At 36.2% G+C, this 14,558-nt stretch overlaps 1 protein-coding gene across 5 annotated transcripts; it reads right to left on the bottom strand.

Annotated features, from left to right (window-relative positions):
- Positions 1 to 552: 552 nt before the first annotated feature.
- Positions 553 to 12,364, bottom strand: LOC112526643 (putative E3 ubiquitin-protein ligase RING1a). Of its 5 annotated transcripts, XM_025137018.1 has the most exons (11): positions 12,215 to 12,249; positions 12,052 to 12,100; positions 9,666 to 9,828; positions 9,522 to 9,580; positions 5,964 to 6,045; positions 5,757 to 5,877; positions 5,626 to 5,667; positions 3,155 to 3,688; positions 2,300 to 2,407; positions 1,446 to 1,631; positions 553 to 805 (listed from the first exon to the last, which is right to left on the bottom strand). In XM_025137018.1, exons 5-11 carry the CDS (start codon positions 6,017 to 6,019, stop codon positions 767 to 769), a joined length of 1,086 nt encoding a protein of 361 aa, XP_024992786.1. In that variant the 5' UTR covers positions 6,020 to 6,045; positions 9,522 to 9,580; positions 9,666 to 9,828; positions 12,052 to 12,100; positions 12,215 to 12,249; the 3' UTR covers positions 553 to 766. The 5 variants fall into 5 exon arrangements, with proteins under 5 accessions (XP_024992786.1, XP_024992782.1, XP_024992784.1 ...); XM_025137014.1 differs by lacking the exon at positions 9,666 to 9,828 and having other exon boundaries at positions 12,052 to 12,103; positions 12,215 to 12,364; XM_025137016.1 differs by lacking the exon at positions 9,666 to 9,828 and having other exon boundaries at positions 3,155 to 3,676; positions 12,052 to 12,103; positions 12,215 to 12,364.
- Between the last annotated feature and the right edge of the window lie 2,194 nt (positions 12,365 to 14,558).

Genomic DNA, 14,558 nt, shown 5'->3' with positions numbered 1-14,558 from the left:
TTAATCATTCCAAACAAGAAAGTCCATTGGTTTTTATTGTACTTTTCCCTATATGAAATAACAATATATGTTTTATATATTATTTTACGTGTAAAACAATATTTCGATTTTTCCCATGTGCATATTTAAACAATTCTTACATCTTGGATTTGTTTGAATTTTTGAATCTTGGTATCCATGCATCATGCATACATCCAAGGGCAGAGTTATTAGATCTCGAACAGGGTCCCATACATTTGCTCAATCTTATTTTGTATTGAAAAAAATTTGGATACAAAAGATGCACCCACTAAAAGTTGAATAGTGCTCCAGAATATTAGAAAATACAACAAAAATCAACCAAATATCCAAAAAAGACCCTCAAAATAAACCAAAAAGGTCTTTCAATCAACCAAAAGAAAAAACAGACCTCAAACCAACCAAAAAAAACTAAGGTCTCTTGAAATCAACCAAAAAACTTGAAAAATCCCTTGTAATAGTGGAATTTAGCTGAAAACAGATCAAACGACTTTACAGGCGTTTGATCCATCTTAAAGGTGCACCCGCTCGACAAAAATCTAAGTCCGCCACATCCACATAATACATATCCTTGAAACATAAGATCTAGAAGTTATTTGTTTGTAATTGTAACTATTAGCTAGTGTAGTATGAAAGATGGTTGATGTATTTACCAAAGTTATTCTACTTACTACATGCACCAAATTAACATTTAATTACCATCCATTCTCTCCCATCTCATATTTCTAGAACCTTCCATGCTTTAATTTCACAATGATTGCACTTCTTTCTTCCTGTATGCTATTGTCTGCAAACACCAAAAAAAAATCACTTTTGGTCGGTAAGAAGATAGACATCCTTGCAGAATAAATGGGACCCACAATTTACCTCCCCCGTGATGGTGGTGGACGTCTTTACCCTTTTTACATAATAAGTAGGATCTGGTAGGGTGTAAAAAAGCCGAGTTGAGTAATAGGTTATTTCTGCTCGGCTTGAAAATTTATACCAGTCTTGAGCTCGAATAACAATTTCAATGTAGACTCGAGCTCGATGCTTGTTTATGGGCTCGTATGCACAATCCATTAACTCGTTTATTGGGCTCAAGGTTGAAATTTTTTATATTTTTATTGTATTATTTATGAATATATGAGCATGTTTGGCTTGAAAAAATATATGCTCGAATGGCTCGACTCAACTAAAAAAATTTAATCGAGCTTATGAACGAGCCGAGTGGAACATTAATTTTATGAAGTTCGACTCGTTAATTTAAACGATATCTATTTTGTGTTCTAGATCGACTCGAGCTCGAGAATTATTAAGTATCTCAAGCTCGAATAGCTTGTTAAAAGCTCGACTCGTTCAGACCCCTAGCCTACCCCACATGGTAGAACAACTGGACCTGACTTTTGTAAAAGTCAAAGGTTGACCCCCGATGAGCATGTACTTACCAGATTGTTGTGACTGGAAATTTTGGTAAGATCCGACAAGATTTGATGCTCGTCCAACGGTTGTAACTCGTCTGTCAAAGGATTTGTAACAACTCCTGAGGAAGGATGGACTTCAAAATGGTCCTCCTCCTTCACCAGAAATAACTCGATCTCGTCTGCTCGCAAACCATTCTCAAGAGCAACATACTTCACATCACAACACCACCATCAGTTAAATATCCACGATGAAAAAGAAATATAGTTTTATAAAATATGTAATTATTACACTTTTTGATCAACTAAATAACAATCTTACCCTTGATATTAGAGGGAGTGATGAATTTTTCTAGGGTAGAATCGGAAAGTAGGCACTTACTTTCGAAAGTGGACACTTACGCTGTGTTCTCTAGTGTTTTAATGAAGGAAAAGAAGGGAAAGAAAAAATCTTATGTTCTCGAGTTTTTTTAAGGAGTGAAAGGAAAGGGAAGGAAAATAATGTTGATTTTCCTCTCAACACGTTCCTCCCAAATGTGGGAGGAAAGGAAAGGAAAGAATTTATAAAATTTAAAAATATTTATAAAATTACACATATACCCATCGATTACATTCCACTATAAAATGATAAGGGTCTATTTGTAAAATGACATTTTTCTTCCTTTCCTTTCTCTCCCACTCAAGAACATGAAATATTATTTTCTTTCCTTCCTTTCTTTTCACTCTCAAGAACACAAATAAAAAAGAATTCTTTCATTTCCTTCCAAAATTCGAGACCACAGCATCATTTAGGGACAAACTAAAATAGAAATGTGGATATTTATTTTGGACGGAGTATTTCATTTCGTAAAAAGAACTTTAGAAATAGAAATATGTTTTACCTGGCAGAAATATGCAGTTGACGTGGCCGGGCTACAGCAAAGGTATAAATTCTGCAAATTGGGTATATTTTGCTCATCCAATGACAGTAGCTTCAGTTGAAGATCCAGCTGGAGAATACCATACAGTCATCAAAACTTTACTTAGAAAATAGAAGGCATCAACTAAATTATTAATCCCTTCATGATGGGTGCGTTATCGTGGTAAAGAAAGATGATTGCAATGCTGGGTGAGGTATAGGGGTAAAATGGGAAATTTGAATAAGAACAGTTATTGCACACCCTAGTGGCACATTGGGTAAACACTAAGCTGGTAACAGGTTCGGTTTGGGTCAGTGCCGATTGAAAATGGTTGTTTGCTCCAAGGGGCTATTTACTAAACACTTATTGCCTCTTATTGGGGAAGAGATGCTTACCTGGTCAGAGATGATAGTCTTTACCAACAATCTTCTCGTGCCATTTGCTAACCAAAAATCTTACCCGGTAAGTAAGGGTGGTGACTCTTACCCGGTTAGCGCTTAACGGGTAAGAGACGTTTATACTATGTCACTTTGATGTTACCCGATAAGGTAAGCGAGGGTGATGACTCTTTACCTAGAAAGTGCTTACCCAGTTTGTGTTTACAAATGCCCCCAAAGTGTTTTGTAGTAAATGATTACCGACAAAATACCTTTACCATCTTGTGCTGACCCGTTTAAGTGAAATTAATAATGCTGAACGAGTCAGCACGGTCAGCAGTAGGTAAACATGCTCTAATCCTCTAAAAGTATCTTGAAACCAAGTTTCTTTTGAGCAATTACCATAAGAGGCAGCTAAATCCAAGAGATAATTTCCTACAAACAAACAATTCATACATACCTTGTCATCATTATGCGGTAACTTTTGGAGATGATCAATCAGTTTGGCGAGTTGGTTGTTCTTTGCACTCTTACCAGCACTACCATTTTGACTACCATGCCGTGTATGACTCCGCATGCCGCCACGACCCCAGGCTAGAATTTCTGGGCTGCCAACAAGCCCGATAGATCCACCGCCAGTTTTCCTGGTTGTTTCTGCCTCATTGTCATCACAGCCTCCATTTGCACCACTTGATGGCAATGAAGACTGAGCTCCTGACCATCTTTTGTACCTCTTGGGTCTGATTTCCGTAGTGGGCTCGTCTGCAGAAGATGAATATTTGCCGCCAATATCATTATCGGCGTCGACCTCATTGTCAGAACCTTGGGGTTCAGCAGATTTCCAACTTTTCCTTCCTCTGAGATTTCGCGTGTTTCCATGTGATCTCCTCATAAATGCTGTAGCAGTGGCTTTAGCAGTTGCACGCTTCTTTCCCAGTGCTTCTAGCTGGCGCCGAGAAGTCTGGGCAATCGATGCTTGGATCTGTTCAGGTGACTCCGTAACATAAAGATTTCTTGCATGAGTATTAGCAAATCGGCTTCATAGAATGCCAAATTTTTCCAAATTTCATAACGAACTACTTTATATGACTTGAGTATAGAACTATAAAACCAAACAATCGTGTGTCGTACGTAAAGAAGTTGTGATTAGTTGATAAAAACATATTTGGGCATCCTAACAAGTTTTTCTTTAACACTTCGGAGTAAAATGTTTCATTAGCTTTTTATATATAGGACACTTATTTATATAATATTTATATAAAAAGACTTAATAGGACACTATCTTTCAAAATTGTCCTGAAAAACTTTATAGGATGCCCAAAAACATCCTATCACCTTATTGTATAGCACACAATTGTTTGGTCCTATAAACTAAGTTCTATAAAACAATATATTCAGACATTTAGACATATTTTTGGAAGGGTGTCCCAGGCTACGCTCAGACTAATCCGGCAAATTGCAACTGTAACTGTAAGACATCAGTCCTAATAGATTGAGTGGCCACAGCTGTAGCGACGCCTGGAATTGAACCCAGGGCAGATGGGATATTCCACCACAACCCTTGTGGTTTACATTTAGACATATTTGATGTGCTATAAAGCCAATTTTGTTGTATTGATAGAATATGGTTTGGACATGGATTGTTGCATTATCACCTCCCAAAAGGCATTACACGAGGCCATTATCAGGCAACAGATTAACAAAATAAGAGTGCATATTCGCCTTACATGTTCACTTACATTGCAGTTAATTTTGAGTATCTTTCACAAGTTTCTATGTTTATGAAAGAAGATGCCCATTATTTCAGACAAATAACGTTGCACCATTTTGGTATTTCCATTAAATATGTCACTCCTATGTGCCACATAGGCGTCTACCATTTAGTTTGTTCCACAATAAGCGTCCTTGAAAAAGTAGACACTTTAATTGATATTTTCACTATGATACACTCACTCCACTACCAAAAGTACAATATAAAGTATCGTTCGTATTTCTAAAATTATTTTCATGTCTTATGATTTATCTAAATTGTTTAACATGACTAATATAGTGAAAGTTTATTTATTATAACTTCAGCTTATGCATAATTTGTAATGTCATGCTATTTAAGTTAAGAACCATGAAGTATACTTCTATATGGGACGGTCCCTCTCCAAAATAAATGTTGATAATAAAAAAGGCACACAATTTTAAAGATGTGTGATTACTACACTATTTCACCCTTTATAATAGAGGGAGTAATGAATTTCTTCATCTCATAATTAATGGTAGAACTGGAAAGTAGGCACTTACTTTTGAAAGTGGACACTCGTTATCGGAGATTCTAAAATAGAAATGTTGACACTTATTTAGGGAAGGAGGGAGTATCATTTTGCAAGTTGGTCAAAGGAAGAATCAGCATTGTTTCTTTTGCACACACTACCCAAGAAGTTGGTAAGTCAGATTCTCCTTCAGGTCCCTATTTACTCTATATGATTTGTGTGTCTATTCAAACAAGAACACCTAAATCTGAACAGAAGTGGTATATATATATATATAGAGTATAGAATATTTTATATACGGCAAATACTCACGCACACTCCTCACATTTGCCGAGGTTTGAACCCTTGACCTCTTAGGAGGCTAGGCTCTACAGTTAACCCGGGTATCACTTGGCCAATGACCCTTTGGTAGGATTAGTATATTATGGGACCTTTGACAGATCTATATACATTACAGCATTACACCACTGAAAACAGTCGGGATACTAGTCCAGAAGAATCAAGAATCACCTATCTCTAGTCCAGCACTACACGTCGAGTAAAACCACCACATAAGTTATTGGGACTTCATTTTCTTACCAAAGATTAGCATCTTTTTCACTTTTATAAAGAAATGACCTGCAGCCTAATGGAATATGGAGAAAGAGTAAAAAAGATTAATAGACTTCACCTGTTTATTTCGAGCTTTTTCCTCTTCATGAAAGGCCAATTCCTGCATTCGGGCATAAAAGCATGGACAGTTTAACAATATCGAAAGCATAATGTTACGCCACAATGAGTGATGAATAGGTAAAACTGTACCTCCGCCTCGTATTTATCAATGTCAGGGTACAAGATTGCAATCAGGGCATCATAATTGGGATCATCCCTCAAGGAGCGGCGGCTTGCACAATGAGCACGACAAGCAGGGCATTCATTGTTCCTGTTGCATATTCGTAAAACGAAAACAACGATCATAAAGACCAGCTGACTGATGGAAGAGAAGCAGCCAAACATTATAATACATACCCCAGTCTCATGGACTTATCTATGCATTCTCGACAAAAGCGATGAAGGCATTCCATAACCTTTCTGGTCTTCCGAATTATACCTATCCATGAAAAATGGTGCTTAGTCCTCTAACTTTAAAGAAGTGTTTGGACCAAAGACTATCTCGTCTGAAACATAAATTTGTAGGTTATGCTTCTCATGGAATATTGAACTTCCATCCACACTTAGAGAGTGTTCCTATACAAACATGCATTTCCCAGAAATCACACACTGACATTGACATAAAGCCTTCAATAGGTTTTGGTTCTATGAAGATATCATAACTTTCAATTGTGTTATTCTAAAATGTGTTTTGTCATGAATTCTCAACTGCTATTATATGAACAGTATCCTCTAATGGTGTATACAGTACAAATTCACAGCATGGGCATATGAAAAAACCAGCATAAAACTATGTGTTTAACTTATATGGTAACCTTGATGAAGATCCAGAAATGGAAAACTGAAGCACAGGAAAATATGCATATTCAACTAGATTTACTAAATTCCAAGTTTGGATTACTTGCAAGTTTCTGTTAAACAGTAAACATTCTCATATCACATTTAAGTCTTCATGACAGGTTTAGCTTTCTGAGAAAGGTTTTCAAGCTTCAAAGACAACATAATAACACATGCATGCAAAGCAATTTTCAAGCCTGGATCCATGCAAAATGGATTCTAGGATTCACAGCCAAAAACGACAAAACAGTCGGAAGCCTCGTAAACCATAAAATCATGTGGTTGATCTACATAGACCTCCACCTTATGAAAATCTTTAGCAAATACATTCTTGATATCTGGCTGATAAAAAAGTTCAGCTATTTAATAAGGACCCCCATAATATAGTCCCACCTACAGAAAATAATCCACTTTGTCTCGTGTCAGTTGTATCCAGTTACATCTTGTTCTACCTACGCTAGAGTTTCTATTTCTACACCACACGTTAAAATCCTACTTGAAGAGAATCTAAAATCTACCTCAACACCTGGTATAGGTCTTGGAAGTCTTTTACTGACATCATAGTATACTAGTAATAGATCCTTCAAATTCTGGTGAGGATCCTAAATAGATGATACTCAACCTCCCATAATAGTGTTCACATCAATCATTGTGGGTTATGATCTAGGTACTATTCATGTTTTGATTCCCCTAAAAGAGTTCCAAATTCCCAGTCACATTACCCAGTTCCTCTGCCTTGAATTGCTTATTGGTAGGACGGTTTATTCTTGAAGGGGGGGAAAGCGACTAATGCATAAATAGGTTTCATAAGAGATAAACGGTTCAGCTCCCTTCTAAGCCTTTAGAGGATTAGGGGAATCATCAGGTATTGCCCCTTTTTTTCACCAGCAACACTGTAACCCGCCTGCTGTTCCATTCAACTACATTTGTTCCTGTTATCCATAGCCTTTGTAACAAACACTATATCCAAAACTATATGGTCTAGACAACTGTCTTATCCAGATATATGCCTTTAGCTCAGCTATTGGAGGTTACTTTTTTCCCACGAATCTCTTAGAAGCACTTCAGGGTGTATGGCCATGCAGGATGGTTACAGTTCAGCAGAACATGCCATCAGTTTTCAATCTCCTTCACTAGGACAGCACTGTGTATACAGAATATAGAGATGGGTGTTTATAGTCAAGTTGCATCCTGGTGGTTGTCTCCACCAACTGAAGACTTGATTGGTAGCTAAGGGCATTCTTGTGCTAATGGAATTTGATTATAAGAGACCTCTTTTATTTTCAAGATGCCCTAGATGGTATTTATATTGCTCTTCTATTACATACTGTTGATTTCTGAAGACTAAATTAGTTTATTTCCTAATAACTTTCTTAAGGGGTCCCATATGGACCAAGACCAAGCATATGTCATGTGGTATTGGTGAAAGCTTCAGATGTTTTGGATTTATACATCTTTGTTCCATGTCATTTGATCAGAAGCATTGATGTCAATAATCCTATGACTGACATATGCAGTAAAGCAAGCAGATGACTAACCTCGTTGTTCTTTTATAATACTAGTAGTATGAAACACCTAAGAAGAAGGGAACATCCAAAGATATGCAATCTCCTACACATCAGGTTGCACTCATGGAGGCTAGACCATTACTTGAACTCTCATTTACGCTAGTCACAATCCCACCTCTTGCTGTAGTTCCACTGACTTAGGGGCGATTAAGGATGGTTGGAGCAAAGAATTACATAAAAAGGCCTGGTATAAGCAACATGATGAAAAAGCTCCTGGACGTCCTGAACTTTATGTAAAGGTCCCTGATATTTCTAAAAGGTAAAAAGCAATTATTTTTCCAGAAATTCGTTACTCAGCCCCAGAACTCTTTGCACATTTCGAAATAACTTTTTAGACTATAAAATAAATAATCCCTTTCATATGTAAAATAGATGAAAATCTCACTAATCAAGGTCTCACTACATGACCAAAATTTCACAAGAATATCTTCAAATAGATCATAGACTTTCTTAAAGAAAGCAGAACAGACTTGGGCAGACCATAGCACTGATTATGCAACAAAGATTATTGCATGCGACCAACCAAAGCTCAATTGAAGGTCAGGGAAGAATCAAAATGAAGCAGGGAGATATGATGAGGCCCAGTTTCTTGAGGTCTAGGGTGCACAAAGAAACTCAAACTTCAGTCAACAAAAACAAATAAAGTAAATCTTAGCGACAATCAGTTGTAGATATGAATAAAGGAACTTCAACCTTAGTCCTCCAAGACTGTCAAAAGTGTAAAACTGGAGGCAAAGGCATTGATAAGCTTTAAGGATCTAACACGTATTTGGGAGGGTGTTGTCCTCTGATAAGGCTGTTACAATTGACTGGACTCAAAGGAGATTCAACAACTCAGGCAGATAGTGGTGATCATATAACAAGTTGTCAGGCAATTTGCGATGTTAAGGCAGGATGCAGTTCCAAGCATTAAGTACTCATGATAACCTAAAACTCCTGAGTGTGAGTCCCACCTTTAGGTACGCCAAGTGTGTCAACGGGAGGGTGAAATAATTTCATTTAAAAGAATAACATAAGCTTCTCTGTATTGATGTATGATAGCCTGCTGCTGCTGCTACAAAGAATCTACGTTAATAAAGTGTTAGCTCCTATAACATGTAAAGATTATCAAAACCAATTGGCAAAGAGTCAAGTCACCCTTGGATCATATACAAATCCGCAATGTATATCAACACCAATGAAGTTTAGGTTGTATATCAAAAATGAGTTTAAGGTATTTTTGCCCTACCATAGGAACACTAATTTTATGAGCGTCTTGCCATGGAAACCGGTATTTTCCTAAATGCAACACATGTATGTATCACATGGGAGAATGCCTGCCATATTCTTTAGGATGAACGAATGGTATATCCAAAACTAAATTATGTCTATAAATAACTATTGTGGTTTCATTTTTTAGACTCTATAATTAGCATATCCTCCAGGCAAACAATATCACCATATACTCCAAAACCATGCTGAATAAAATATCCAAATCATAACACGGTGAAATAAAATAAGAAAACTGTACCTAAACAAATTGGGCACTGCACTTCCTTGCGCACATCAGCCAATTTTACAAAAACATACCTGCAACACAGTCCAAACACAATGAATTAATGAAAATCTACCATCATAAACACGTTTGTTGAATGAGCAACATCAATTTCATTACCTTTCTCAAATAATATGACTTGCAACAATATGTTGCAACTGTTTCTGCTAGCACAAATCAACTGTCCCACAGTAGTTGTTTGTGGTTGCTTTGAACCGTATGCTTTTTCAGATATCTCAATCAGGTTAAACCATAATTCTAATACTGTTTTTACTGGTCATACCTATGACAAACAAGTATGGCATGAAACAAGCATGTGTGCATGTACGCATATGTATATACCCTATGTATATTCAAGGAAATCGTTTTACAAAAAATTCAAAAGTTAAATATAAATGTGATCAGAAACAGAGGGAATTATACAATTAAGTTGCTTGATCATCCAATTGGAAATGATCAAAAAGTAGAATTCAATCCAATGTCTCTACTCCATAGTGCACCTCTATGGAATCCTTTCCCAGCTTGTCATACAATTTTGGAGAAGACAATGAGAATAAACAAGGACAAAACAAAACTGGGATGGGTACCAAAGGTATCCCAGGGTAAGTAAAAGCAGCAAGAAAATAAAGGAAGATGAAACACTTTCCACTGAAAGCTAGTCTACTACACAAATGAATTTATATTTCCTTTTCTGGGACATTTTTATTTTTCGTTTTCCTTTATACTTGTTGAGGTGGGGATGAGGGTTAGAACCCCCAGCTTTTCAATACCTAAGTACCTAAAGGCTATTATGGAGGGCCAATGCCATCCATATAAAGACAATCAATAACATACTTGGATGTTACCAGAGGATTACAAGCATCATCACATTTGCAGGAAATGGAAGAAGATAAAAGGAAATGATTTCAGAGTGCTCTAAGAACATTTGTGAGTGGTAGGCACAAAAAGTGTGAACTTTAATATAATGATTAATCATGGTAATAATATTTTTTCTAACAAACATAAATAATATTTTTTCTAACAAACATAATTGAAGAAGTTTCATATCTTATACTTGAAAAGAGCCTTCATCATACAAGAGAAGATGGTAAGTGGATGAAGAACCTATAAACCATGGTTCCTCGTAGACAAAATGAAGTTGAAGCTTTTATTGACAGGAGTTGTAGCATGTCAAGCATTATACAGTAATCATTAATACTACTTTGCATCACCCGATAATGATATAGGCCCTACACGTGAATTTGTAGAAATATATAAACCCCAATTCAAGATATAGCATATTTGTAGTTTATTTCTATTATATCTTGTCAAAGCTGGTTAAGATCAGTAGCAACAAGGGTATCCAATGGATCAATAATGGTGATTATCTGGTTAGCCTTTTCCCCATGTTTGCAGCAAGTACTTACAGAAAGCAAGCATAACTCTTTTTGCATTGTACGTAGAAAATTATACAAGGAAATAAAATTTGAGAATTTGTTAGCGGTAACTAAGAACATAAAGTTTGGTCCTTTAGGAGTTGAGGGTCTTTTTGATCCAATTAAAACGCCTAAATTCTCATTTTACCTCTAAAGAGAGTATAACAGGACCCTGTATACAGTATAATTATCAAATAGGTAGTCTAATGGCAGTAATGAAGTATATAGCTACACATTTCATTTTCTATATCTACTAGTGGCATATGCTGTATATGACTTAAATATATGAAGTCTATGAATAGCTTTACTTTTAATGATAGAGCATTAATTTTTACTTAGAAAGTTTGTCAAGCATTAAAAAAAAAAAACTGGCTAGTTTTTTTTGTTAAATAATTTCTGTTGACTATAGTATTAGCTTTCCAAATTTAGCACTGATGCAAATTCATGGTGTTCCAGAACAATATAAACCATATTCACATTCATAAAGTACATGTATATCAGATTAAAGTTTCCATGTTATATCTAGTTTTAAACTTTTTACAGTTACTGCTCTGTAAACCCAAATCACACCAGAAGATCAAACGCTCCCTTTGCTCAGAAACGTAATCGTGTTTTGATGACAAATTTGGTACTTTTCAGATCCAAATTATTTTTTGTTCCGTAGACCAACTTGCATAAAAGTGCCATCGAATTTTCCAGTGAACTAAGACGATCCAAACCAATTCCCTAAGCTAAACAAAGAAACCAAAATTTACAACTACGAAATAGAAGAAATATGAACTTGAAATTGCATTTGGAGAAGCAACGAGAGGGATATCTAATAAAACCTTACAGTACTATCCATTCATTCTAACATCCAACAACTACTCTACTAGAATTAAGCACTGTCAATGCGACAAACGCGCACTTACTGAATTCATATAACACAACTTAAAAAGCATGCAGATCTTCAATCACAACTGACTATACCAACAATAAAAAAACCACGCTGATGAAATTAAACAATCACATCTCATGACACAAAGCAAACTCAAACAAAAACATAGGGCAAGTTATGTATATATCTAGATAGAGAGAGAAGGGGAACACACTCGTCTTTGTCACTACAACTAGAGGAAGGGCTTCCATCATCATCCGACTCTGCTGATCAAAAAAACCAAAAATCAAACAACCGGCACGAGTGTAGAACAGTAAATCACGTAATTCAAACGTATAACTAGAATAATCAGACAAAAAGAAAGTTTACAAACAAACCTTGTTCCTCTTGTTCTACGTCGTCTTCTTCGGATTCTTCAGAAATATTCTGAGTATTGCGTTGCAGCTCAAAATCATCCTCATCCTCATCCTCATATACAGAATCGTTGGAACGCTTTTGAGCAGGCATTGACTCTACTCGCCGCCGATGAGCCACCGAACGATATTACGGGAGAGAGAGAGAGAGAGAGAGAGAGAAATAGCGTTGTGGTAGCCGAATTGGCCTTCATATTACAATCACAATGTTGGTTTTTTTATTTTTCCAATTTCTACCCTTGACGTACGTGATAAATGAGAGACACGCATGCATTTCTTAGGGGCATAATAGTATTTTCACGACAAACAATATATTGAGACAAAATCATGATTTAAGGTATCAAAGACGGATGTAAAAAAGTTTGGTAGAAAATGATAGATTTATTGAATTTAATTGGGATTATATTTTTATTAATTCAAAATTTGATGTATTTTTAAAATATGTTTGTTAAAATAGGTATTTGAGTAAATAATGGTCTTTTTTCTATTTACCTGCAAGTGTTCAGACCAATTTATACACATCTCGACTAATTCTAGGCGTTCTGGAGAACAGTTAAGAAAATCTTCAGTGGCTTTTGCAAGACTCGAACAGATGACCTTTGAGGAAGATCCTTAAAGGCCATTGACAGACCCGTGTGGTGGCATGGCCAACGCTTCATTCCTCCGTCGTAGTGTTAAAGATTATAAGATCGTGAAAAGTGTCATCGTATATATTTTGAAACTACAATGAAGACATATTTTTCCATTGATATAGTTGGTTTGCAAGGATTTTCTTCCACCCCATATACCGAGTTCAAATCTCATTAATGTCATTTTCTTAGTCTTTTAGCTTTTAATTTCAGATATATTATGTTTCTGAATTTATTTCTTTTTTGCAATAGAAGACATGATCACATGACCTCACATATGAAAAACAATGAACTAACCAACAGACTAATGATGATTTTGTGAAGAAAAAAAATCTCTATGTTTGTTTCTTATAGTCAAATGATGTCAACGCTTTGAAATTTTTTCCAGGTCCATCTATATTAAAGGCTCAAGTCTTATTGTCAGTTGAGCTAACCCCATAAAATTGTCATGTGTTTTTTGGTTTTGTTCCTCGACTTTGTTTATTTAAAAAAAAATTATGACATGTCTTTTGTTTTGATTTTTAATCTCTGTTGATAACTGTGTCAATCTTTTTCTGTCAAGTGTTCATGCACACGATTACATTTTACCTTCAAGAAAGAAAAAATAACAAGGAAAAATCACCAAACTAGCATATTTTTGGCCAAATGGTTGTAAGAAATAGTCGTTTTTCAAGAAATAGATAGGAATTCCGTAAATTGCTCTGCAAAGTTCCGCATATTCTGCTTTTCGAATGAGATATGACCCACGATCTAATAGAAAAACCTGGAAAACGTGATTCCACAAGTTTGCCAAGTCAATTTGCGAAATTCTCATCTCCCTTTGTCTTCATCTTCTTCACGCACATCTCCAAGAACCACCATTGGATCTCATCATCGATCTTGGCAAATGAATCGATTTATTTTCTTGCTTACTAGTCAAGGCATTTTCTTGATTCATAGCTCCTGTAGAAACCTAGCCTTTATTGTTTCCTTCCTTTCAAACCTATCCTAAAGTTCTCTGCTGTCACCTAGGTTCGAGACATGCCTCCTATCGTGCTTTCTTCCATGCCTAGTGTAGATAAGTTTATATGATCTAAACTTTGGGGAAAGGGATCAGGTTCTAAACTTTTGAGCAACATAGCTCAGATGGATACAACACAAGCACACACATAAAGGGTTGCTAATCTGGGGGCAAATCGATAAAATCATGAACAATAAGAAGGGGCAAGTAACACCAGTGTTGGTGCAATGGTTCCTCCAACCCTTGATGAGGGGTAGTGAAGCAATGGCAATCCTCCCACTTACAATGACGGTGTGTTGACTGCTTTCCAAAGAAGGGGGTTGAAATAGATCCACCAGAAGCAGATGCACATGGCCAGTGTTTTGGTCTTCGTTGGCGGTGGTCAGTGTTTTAAAAGACTCGTCATGGCAACCGCTGTGGCGCACCATGCCTCAAGACTTGTCTCTGATACCGTTTTAAGCTCATGGTACGCCATGGCTCAATGTACAGTTTTTGTAATATGCTATGTGATTTATTTATCTTTTAATATCTTACTTGTTAGAGCATCTCCAATCCTACTCCATACATTTCAGCTAATATTTGGAGTAAAATGCATATAACATGACAAACATACGTTACTTTAATAGCACTTTTCTTACTTTTTGCATAAGGCAAAATGAAAACACGACATGACGTACAT

The sequence above is a fragment of the Cynara cardunculus genome (assembly GCF_001531365.2).
Source record: "Cynara cardunculus var. scolymus isolate 2C chromosome LG 14, CcrdV1, whole genome shotgun sequence".
Lineage (NCBI taxonomy): Eukaryota > Viridiplantae > Streptophyta > Magnoliopsida > Asterales > Asteraceae > Cynara > Cynara cardunculus.
Note: the sequence above shows the minus strand (reverse complement) of the source record. Positions and strands in the feature narration are given on the sequence as shown.

Excerpts from the sequence above, each read along its gene's own strand:
- LOC112526643 (XM_025137014.1), bottom strand. The coding sequence starts at position 12,344 with ATGCCTGCTCAAAAGCGTTCCAACGATTCTGTATATGAGGATGAGGAT. Across the intron at positions 9,581-12,051 it reads AGTTGTAGTGACAAAGACGA|GTATGTTTTTGTAAAATTGG; the intron begins GTGTGTTCCCCT and ends ACTGTGTTGCAG. Across the intron at positions 2,408-3,154 it reads TACCGCATAATGATGACAAG|CTGGATCTTCAACTGAAGCT; the intron begins GTATGTATGAAT and ends GGTATTCTCCAG.